At 37.6% G+C, this 10711-nt stretch overlaps 1 protein-coding gene across 1 annotated transcript in view; it reads left to right on the top strand.

Moving 5' to 3' along the window:
* Positions 1-2772: 2772 nt before the first annotated feature.
* The window catches only part of NAALADL2 (N-acetylated alpha-linked acidic dipeptidase like 2), a 980368-nt gene continuing 972429 nt past the window's right edge, over positions 2773-10711 (top strand). The window contains exons 1-2 of the mRNA XM_069726727.1: positions 2773-2803; positions 3744-4260. Of these exons, the coding sequence (XP_069582828.1) occupies positions 2773-2803; positions 3744-4260 (548 nt within the window). The remainder of the gene's footprint in view (positions 2804-3743; positions 4261-10711) is intronic.

Genomic DNA, 10711 nt, shown 5'->3' with positions numbered 1-10711 from the left:
GGGGTCCACCGTGCAGAGATGGAACCTGCTGCTAAGTAATGACGGACTATATGGCGGTACTCATAAGTATACACACGTGGGTTAAACTTCACCCAGCGTGAAGGAAGCGATCCTGTTGCGTCACAGGATCGCGGTACCGCACATAGAAGGCGAGCAAGCAGTCAGCGAACTCAACCCCAACTAGGATTGAAGTCCGATTAGACCCTTGCTGGCACAACACCGCAACTGGGTGTGTAAGGAAGCTGAATAACAATATTAGGGCACAAGAGTGCATGCGGTGCCGCACTGACGAACGCCACTAACCACCCAGGCTTGGGTAAGGAAAGCACAGAGGAAGTGCACGGCGCCGTACTGGCGGTCACAGCAACTGGACGCTGTAACGTGTGATTAGTGCTGTAGGATAAGTCGGGCGCTAGATAGCAAACATACACCTTCCACGAACAGACATTCAATAGGGAAGGGGTATCCAAGGACGACTTGCACTCACAACAAACACACGTAAGCAAATGTACACTAGCGCATGGCCGTGCGGTCATGCGCAGTTTATATAGTTGCAACACAGGAAGTGGCCACAGAAACTTTGCCCATCCAAGACCTGCCAAGAGGACCAATGGAATGTGCTGCAGAGCCTGAGCACATGACCCTCGATCTCCAACGGGAGATCTTGCCCTTGGCATGCTCAGTGTGTGCAGACAAGGACTTAGTCCCAGAGAAGTCCGCTCGCTGCTGACCAGCACTGACTTTAATGGCAGAAGCTGAAGAAGCAGCAGTAACTCTCTGTACAGAGTGAGACTGAGCAAGACGCTGGGACCGACGTCCCTGCTGAGCAGACTCCACTGCGGCTGGATAAGAATGGGAGACCGCAGCGGAGATGGCTCGAGATTCCCCCTGTGCAGAAGCGGGAACTCGAGACCTAACACCCTCCCTGATTAAACACCAAGAAGAAACACATCAGGAGATACTTTAGAGAAGGTCCCCTGTTGTGAATTCTGTTGTCGAACTCCCTCCTGTAGTCGTGAATGGTACTTCGGCGAGTTCTGTCCATGGACTCCCTCTGGTGGCTGTGAGTGAAGCTGCTGCTTCTGAGGTTCCTTACACAGGTGACGTGGTTTATCCTTTGGTTGGCTGCTCTATTTAACTCCACTCAGATCGTTACTCCATGCCAGCTGTCAATGTTCCTGCATTGGTTCAGTTCGCTCTTGGATCTTTCTGGTGACCTGTCTTCTCCAACAGAAGCTAAGTTCCTGATAGTTATTATTTGTTCATTGTTTCCTTGTCCTGCTGGTTATCATGATTTTGTCTTGCTAGCTGGAAGCTCTGGGATGCAGAGTGGCATCTCCGCACCGTTAGTCGGTGCGGAGGTCTTTTTGCACACTCTGCGTGGTCTTTTGTAGTTTTTTGTGCTGACCGCAAAGATACCTTTCCTATCCTCTGTCTGTTTAGTAAGTCTGGCCTCCCTTTGCTGAAACCTGTTTCATTTCTGCGTTTGTGACTTTCATCTTTACTCACATTCAATATATGTGGGGGGCTGCCTTTTCCTTTGGGGAATTTCTCTGAGGCAAGGTAGGCTTTATTTTCTATCTCTAGGGCTAGCTAGCTCTTAGGCTGTGAAGAGGCGTCTAGGGAGAGTCAGGAACGCTCCACGGCTATTTCAAGTTGTTGTGATATGATTAGGGCCTGCGATCAGCAGAGCTCCCACATCCCAGAGCTTGTCCTGTGTGAGTTTAACTATCAGGTCGTGCCGGGTGCTCCTAACCACCAGGTCATTACAGACCCCACCTTTGGACTACTGGTGGATTATGTCTGTACCGATCAGAAAGTATTTAATCCAATGTTTGGTTTACTCACAAACTGATATCTGCAGGTGCAACTGACATGCTTAGGGTTTCAAATTGGTAATACTTCTCAAGTTAAGCCTTGTATTGATGTTAGTGAATGTTATTTGCATATAAAAAAGGATTTAATTTCTTTTTTCTATCTATTTAAATTCATTTTTCATCATTATTTGGTCAGTGTCACACATTCTACTTTTAGTGTTTCATTATTGATTTTTTTTCATATGGGAAAAAAATAAATAAATTGCAAAGTTTCTTTTACTCATTGCTTTGTTAAAAATGGACAGCTCAAGGATCGCACATGGATGGCAGTATGTGATGTCAGTGATTTATTTTCATTAACTGATAGACTTGTAGGGGTAATATTGTGGCCCCTAATCTCTATTTAGGATGGCATGGATGTAGAATACTTACATCTACTGAAATATGGTGATGCATGTACAGATCTTTACTGTCCAAGGTTGGAAGAATTGTACTATAAAAGGTTTGAATATTGAGACTCCAACAAAGCACCATGCTCTTCTATACCAGAGAATAAAGTTTTATGTTTGCTATCGGGCATCTCTTTTTTTATATTTCTGCCAGATAAAAGTAAATGTGGTTATGAATAAAGAAGTACCTATTGATATTCAAAGGAATTGCCTACACTGTCCATAACATCTTCCAAATCTCAACATGTTAAACTGTGTCATTACATGAAGAGCAGCATACTTAGAACAGTGGAAATATTTTGATTAAATCTGAAGTATCTCTAGAAAATAGTGAATGGAAATATGGTATTATGCAGGTCAGTGAAATGTTTTTCTGCCTTTAGGTCTAGCCCACTGTGATTATCTACATAAGGTACAATGCATCAACACTCTTGATGTTGATTCGTAGCTTTCAAAGATTGTTGAAGTCCTTCTTGGCTGATTTTTTCAGTTTTCTCCTAAAGTAAATGATTTTTGCATCAAATGTGACTGTGATGAGTAAGTAGTCTTGATACTTAAAAGCACTTGAATATTATCATAAAAGAAAATCGTCCAATTTTGCAAGTTTCATTCAGACCTTAAATCAGTATGACAATTGTTAACTTTGGTCTTATAAGAAATATTTGTTTGAATTATGGTAGTTTAAAAATAATTCTACCATTTGATTTTCAATAACACATTACATTTTACTTAGCGTTGGGTGATTATTTTTTTCATTTTATGTTTTGTACTTAACGAAAATCAAAGTATAAATCAGATCACGTGTAATGAATAAAATAAGACTGGAAGAAGGAACCTGTAAGATTCATTTAGAGTGGACTAAACACAAATTGAATGAATATTTTTTTTTGCAAATGCTTCCTTGCCAAACCACTGAATATTTTTTTATTGCTAATTGTTCTCAACAAGTGTCCCACAGAAGTTGTGAGACACCTGAAAGCCAGTAGGCAGAAGTAGGATTATTGAGAATATTGATAGTGGAATTTTTAAAAAAATCACCAAAATGCTGATTATGTTTTTCTTTTTTGATTTGTAATTCACTCCCCCGCAGATTCGTTGACCAGCATTTTTCTTAACTGTAGAGGCTCATCAAAAAGATAGAAAACAAAATTTCTATACTCACCTTTCCAATCATCTTTTTTTTTTAGCAAAATTACAAAAATATCAAGCATCTATGCTAAAAAAAAATAAAAAATAAAAAATTACTATATATACATATTTGAATGCCATTTTGACAAGTTCATTCCAAGTGAATTACGAAAAAACCCTGTATTCTCCAAAATGCATGTTTACGTAAAATTCACGTAGAAATCAGTTATGCTTGAACAAGTTCATCTATCCCTACTCCTAATACTTTAAAATTATTTTTATAGTATTTTATACATTTTTAATCAATAAAATATAATTTAATATAAATTTTGCTCTGTTTATTTTGCAGGAAATGATTTATCATACCAGAAACTAGAAAGGGACATAGGAACTCTGCCAGACCTGCATTACATGGAGAATGATGATATTCCTACTTCTGCCTTGGAACTAGAATGGGACATGGAGACAGAGTTAGAGGAACTTGGAGCCGAGCAATTTCAATCTGAAGGTTTCATTCACTGCCATGAGAAAAACACCGATGCAAATTTCTCGCATACAATTGCCTCCAATCAACTATCCATTTCTCCCAAGGGACGTTTTCAAAGATTAGAGGAAGAACCTGAATACTTTTCTCATTTTACAGAATCAAAACCAAAGACATCCTTGCACTTTTGCACAATTATTAAAGCTTTTTTTATATTTATGTTTACATTTCTTATTGGGATTTTAGTAGGATATTTTTCAAAAAGAAATCCAACTTTAAGTAATTGCTTTTTACCAAATGAACCTGACTCATCAAGTGAAGTTCACATTATTAACGACATAGTAAAGAACGTCACAAAAGAAAATATAGAGCAATTTTACAGGTATGTAGATCTTTCATTTTAATGTGACTGTATGGTTTCTTTCTATTAATGCAAACCATAATATTAAAATAAATATATTACTGGGTTGCCTTTTTACATTTTATAATTTATAAAGGGAAAATAATGTATTGTTCTATATTAAGTAATTATATAGTGTAAACATATCAATATGTCACCTGCGGGTTTTTGCTCCATCAGGTAAGGAAATATGTCTTGAGGTATTTTTCACGCTTTGAACAGTGGCTAAGCATATTTACTATAAAAACTAAATATAGAGAAATGAAATCTAATTTTGGATTTTGATTATGACAAAAAAAAAATCTTAAATTTTGATTTTGCTAGAATCTTCCAGTGCTACAATTGAACAGTCTTGAATTGTTGGGTGATCTGTCCTTGCAATATTGTAGAATAAAAAGTGATTAAAAAATCACTACAGGATATGGTGATTGAAAAATAAGAAAGTCAGCTTACCAAACGAGTCATGTTTTTATTATATTGAATAAGAACTGTGATTATCCAGCTTGTTGTTACTGTGAATGTCAAACTGTGAGGAAATTCATAATTGTATGGTTTGGCCACTAGGAAACCTGGTCAGATTTCACGGTTTTCAACTATTAGGTTGAGCAACGAGTCAAAATGAGCTTATGGGGAAGAATCTCAGGGGTAGATCCCCATCTTATGTGGCTCGAATAACAAAATGTGGAGCTGCCTCAGTGACTCTTTTGTGTACATCTTATTTAAAAAAACATGTTTTAACCCCTTAAGAATCCATCAAATTTGTATGTTGATAACCAAGCCTCATTTTTTATATCCAACCAACTTTTTTATGACGTAATAACTTTGGAATACTTCAGTGGATCCCAATGATTCTGAGAATGTTTTCTCATGACATATTGTACTTCATGACAGTGGTAGAATTTGTTTGATATGACTTGCGTTTATCTGTGAAAATATCAGAAATTTGTCCACAATATCGAAAATTTCAGAATTTTCAAACTTTTAATTCTTCCCTTTAAAGCACAGAGTTATGTCATACAAATCCTTAAATAAATAAATTTAACACATGTCTACTTTACATCAGCAGAATCTTTGGAAAAAAAATCTTTGGAAGTTAGAAGGGCTAAAAGTTGATCAGTAATTTCTCATTTTTCCTACAAAATTTACAAAACCATTTTATTAGGGACCACATTACAGATGAAGTGTCTTTGTGGGGCTTACATGAAAGAAAATACCCAAAAGGACACTATTCTAAAAAACTGCACACCTCCAAGTCCTCAAAACCACAATCAAGAAGTTTAAAAACCCTTCTGGTGCATCACCGGAAATCTCACTTTTTTTGAAAAAAAAGTGTAACTTTAGACCCAACGTTTTTATTTTCACAAAAGAAACAGGAGAAAATTGACCTAAATACACCATATGGGGGAAAATTACTGTTTGGGCAAAAGTCAGGGATTGCAAGGGAAGGAGTATCGGTTGACATTATAAATGCAAGAATGGCTGGACTCGACCCTAATGTGCTTAAACGGAGGTAACCTACCACAAGTTACCCCATTTTGGTAAAAACACCCTTCAAGAAATGTATCTAGATGGGTGATCGGCACCTTGAAATCTCAGGTGCTTCATAGAAGTTTGCAACTTAGAACCATGAAAATAATAAATCAAATTTTTCCCATGAAAATGGTATTTTAGCCCAAAAAATATTTTCACAAGAGTAAAGGAAAAAATGCACCATGCAATTTCTTGTGCAAGGGAAGAAGTGCCACATTGGGGTTGAGATTCTGTTGGAATAATTTGAGGGTGCCCTGTCACATTGGCAGAGCCCCTAGGGTACCAGAGCCACAGAAAACCCCCATAAGGACCACATTTTTCAAACTACACCTCTCAATGAATTAACCTAGGAGTGCAGTGAGAATATTGACACCCCATGTGCCTCACAGAAAAATATACCACTGGGTGGTGAAGAAAGAATAAATTACATTTTTAGCACTAAAATGTTGTTTTGGCAGAAAAGGTAGAGCCCCTGCAGCAGAACATCCCCAGTAAATGACCCCATTTTATTAACTACATCTCTCAGTAAATTCATTTAAGGGGGCATTGATTATATTTACACCATGGGTGTATACCATTGGACAGCAAAGAAAAAATAATTACATTTTTACCAGAAAAATTTAGATTTAGCTCCAGATTTTACATCTTCAAATGGTAAAATGGGTAAAAATGGCGCCAAAATTTATCACACAATTTCTGTCGAAAGTGACAATACCACATACGTCGCTGCACAGTAATGCTTGGCCACATGGCAAGACTCGAGATGGACAGAGCACTATTTGACTCCTAAAGTGCTGATTTTCCTAGTAGCATTAATAGTTTGCTGACTTCACATTCAGAGCCAGTAAGTGCTAGACGAGCAGAATAGCCCCCTCAAGTGACCCCATTTTGAAAATTATACCCTTGCTGAACATGTGGATGCTAAATTTGGTTTAGACACACTTGGGCTCAGAAGTGAAAGAGGCATTAGGATTTTGGAGTGCAGAACTTTCTGGATTTCTATTGAGGGGTGAGAAGAAGTCATTTCACTTTTGAAAAGCCTTTGTAGTAATAATAATGTGGAAGCCCCCTATATTTCCATTGACAGATGATGTACCTGAGTGGGGACTTTCTTTTTTGAGATCACATTTAACCTGTGCTATACGGTGAACACTTACATCGAGACGTGATTCAAATGAAACCTCTGAGGGATGCTTTCACAATTACTATAATGAAGCAGAAGAGTTACTCTGTGCTCCTTCTGGCCTCTGTTTAGCGGTGTCCTTCTTTACAGAAGTGCAAAAAACTGTGGCCAACCACGCTTTTATGCACAGCTAAGACGACGGATATTGCCGGACCATAGGCCAGAAGGCATCCTTAGTGCCTCCATGAGCCTCATTATAGAACATCTTGTGCCAGGGGTTCCATCTGAATCATGTATTTCAGTGATTTACATGGTAGAGAACGGTAGAGCGTAGAGAGCAAGATAAATATAAGTAAAGATATACTGTGATGTTTAGGATGGCAGAAAGAACAAATCAACAGCAGATGAAAAATTGGGTTTATTTATTTTTACACCATTCCTCATGTGGTATAAGTTATTTAGTTGACTTTATCCTTTGTATCTGTGCGATTACAGCAATACCAGATTTTTATCTTTTTTATGTTTGGCTGCTGTCACTTTCTAAAAGATGCTGGTTTTTGCAATGACATATTTTGAGATATATATTTTCCTATATTTCTGTCAACAGTCATGTGAGGGTCTGTTTTTGTGGGACGAGCTGACGTTTTCATTGGAGCCATTTTTGGGCACATAACTTTTTTTGATTGCTTTCTATTCTGATTTTTATGAGGCACAATAAACAAAAGGCAGCAATTCAGGAATTGTATTTTGGATGGGCATTTAGCTGTTTAATATGTGGTAAAATTGCTAAGGCAACTTTATTCTTTGGGTCAGTAAGATTTACAGAGATGCCATATTTATGTATTTTTTTTTCTTTTGGCTTGCCACTTTTACACAATAAAAACTATTTTATTATATTACAAAAAAAATATTTTTGCATTGCTGTATTCTGAAAGCTATAACTTTTCATCTTTTACACTGATGTTTTTGGATGGCAGCTTGTTTTCTGTTTGAGATGACATTTTCAATGATACCTTTTTTATTTACATTCATCTTTTTTATCGCATTTTATTCCAGTGGTACGATGAAAAACCATAGTTTGCGAAGTTTATTTTTTATGGTATTAACTGAAGGGGTTATCTAGTATGACAGTTTTATAGATCTGGTCATTTCGGACACGGTGATATCAAATATGTGTCCTTGTTTTTTCCACATAAAAATGTGTATTTATTGGTAAAATATGGTTTTATTTTTGTTATTTTGGGGGGGACTTTCAATTTTTTAACTTTGATCACAGAATTTCAATGCATTATACCTGTGCAAAAGCTCATAGATCACGATGCGATGAAGCATAGTCATCATGGCAATGATCAGGCCCTCATGATAGCGTCATGGTGGAGCGAATCTGAAGACAGAGGTAAAACTCTCCCTGCCTCCTAAATGTTGCTCTTGATCACAGTATTTAGGGGGTTAAACAGGCACAGGTGGTGCAGATACGGTTTTTGGCTGTCACAGCAGGAGCTTGGCCATTAGCATCTCCAAGCTCCTGCAGTGATCGATCAGATTGACTAACCAATCACAGCCCTCTAAGTGTGGGTGCCAATGGCATGGGGTCCCTATACCTCTTTTCTCATGCCACTCAGCTTACAGTTACAGCTGTCGGCACTGATCTGTCATGGAATGATACGGGTTTAATGAGAAGTCACAATATTTTACAGTAAAATAAAGCTGTTTAGAACAAGAAAGCCTGTCCTTATTTCATTCCACTTGTTGTTTGGGTAGCTTGAATCTCCTAACAAATCCCCTTTTAGATAAATTTAAAAAAAACAGCAAATAACAAAAAGCAAACACACTGCCAAATTTGTCCACACTGCACAAATAGGAAAAGTGGTCACTAATGCGTTTATAAAATAAAAACATTAAACATTTTCAAAATTATAAACATTCTTTTGAAGACCTATACAGATGTGTTTCTCCAACTAGGGTGAAAATATTAATGTAAATATATTTCAAATGCAATTTGTGGAGCTGAGTCATATTTGATATACAGTTTCATGGTAAAAAAGACACTAAAACATTTTACAAGATAGTAAATTGATGTCAGCCTAAAGACGATGTATACTACTGCACAGGATTACAGCAACAAATCTAATATCTCAAAAAATGAGGTCCACACATTTTTTCAGATGGAGAATTTTTATTCATATTTTAGAATGCTGTAGACAGAGTTAAAGTCATTTAGACTGCTGTTAATTTGCGTATTCCAAATTTCTCCTTTGGATGATGCTTCCAGCATAGCAGTTTTTGGTTAAAAACATATCTATTTCAGATTCATATGTTTGTGCTGATTATATAAAGTGGCTTGAAAAATTGACTAGTGCTTATTTATAGCTGAACTTGTCGTGAGTTGTCTAATGATTCTACACCAGAAAATATCAACGTTTACTGTATGTCAATAAATGCTTTATTACAAATGAATCCCTCAAATTATGTCCCACAGATCATGAACGAGTATTGCTAGGAGCGCTTGCTTCATGATAGCTATGCAGTATAAACAGGCTGCCGACTGCACGACGAGTGAGCAAAATGCTTGTTCGTCAGGTGAAATGATCTTTTGTACTGCACAAAACATCATCTTTTTCGGCAGTGCATCATCCAGTGTAAAAATCACTCTTGCAGCTGAAAAAAACTGCAGTCTAAGTTCACTGACAGACCTATTACTGATCATTCAGTGCATATCCAAAGCCGGTTTGGACTGTGTATAAAGGCTAGCAATTGACTGCTGATCGGTGGTTATTTAATTACCATGTCGGCAAGTGTAAACTAATCCTTTGCATCTGCATGGCTGCAACAATGTCCTGTTTACTCCAGCAAGGGAAATAACATTTATAATTCTCATTTCTTGCTTCTTAATTTTCCCCAACACGTTAGATAGATGTGGGCTAAAAGGTCAATCAGCTGAAAGATATCTATCCTGCCTCCCTCATTCGCAAGAATGTTGAGCTTGACTGATTATTCCTGCGTTCTCCATGAGAGAATTGTTGCCATACTCCTATGACAGTGGCTTTTCATAATTCTGATCCTTTGGCTCTTGAGAAGATAAATGTGTAGAAAAACTTGGCACTCAATGGTTTATGAAGAAGGATAAAACTATTTATTTCACATCCTGACAAACAGATCAATTGCTGAACGTTTTCTGTCCAGTTTTAGACCTTCCTCAGAGCAATGCAGTTTATCTGAAGTAGTGAGTCTATGTATATAGTCTGACTGATTACCCTTCTGATGAACTATGCAGTCGCCAGTGTAATGCCGTAGGGAAGAAATGGTAGCTATAAGTGTGATGTGCCACTTTGGGATGTGGTCAGCCTCACTGTGCATGGTATGAAGCTCCAGCGCTGGTGGCGTTCTATGATGCTTCGGGAGTGTGCTACCATTTCTTGCCTACCGCATTACATTGGCGACTGCATATTTCATCAGAAGGGTAATCAGTCAGACTATATACATAGACTCACTACTTCAGATAAACTGAATTGCTCTGAGGAAGGTCCAAAACTGGACCGAAAACGTTCAGCAATTGATCTGTTTGTCAGGATGTGAAATAAATAGTCTTATCCTTCTCCATAAACCATTGAGTGCCAAGTTTTTCTACACATTTGCTAATACGGGTTGGAGACCCTACTTGAGCACTTACATTCATATTTTACAGAGTGCCGTGTATTTTTCATATCTTAAGAAGATAAGACGGAGTCCATCTCTTTTTCCTTAAATATTAGACTATCTGCTGGTCCCAATATTGGCAGG

This window comes from Ranitomeya imitator, chromosome 5 (genome assembly GCF_032444005.1).
Source record: "Ranitomeya imitator isolate aRanImi1 chromosome 5, aRanImi1.pri, whole genome shotgun sequence".
Lineage (NCBI taxonomy): Eukaryota > Metazoa > Chordata > Amphibia > Anura > Dendrobatidae > Ranitomeya > Ranitomeya imitator.
This window is presented reverse-complemented; position numbering and strand designations above follow the sequence as displayed.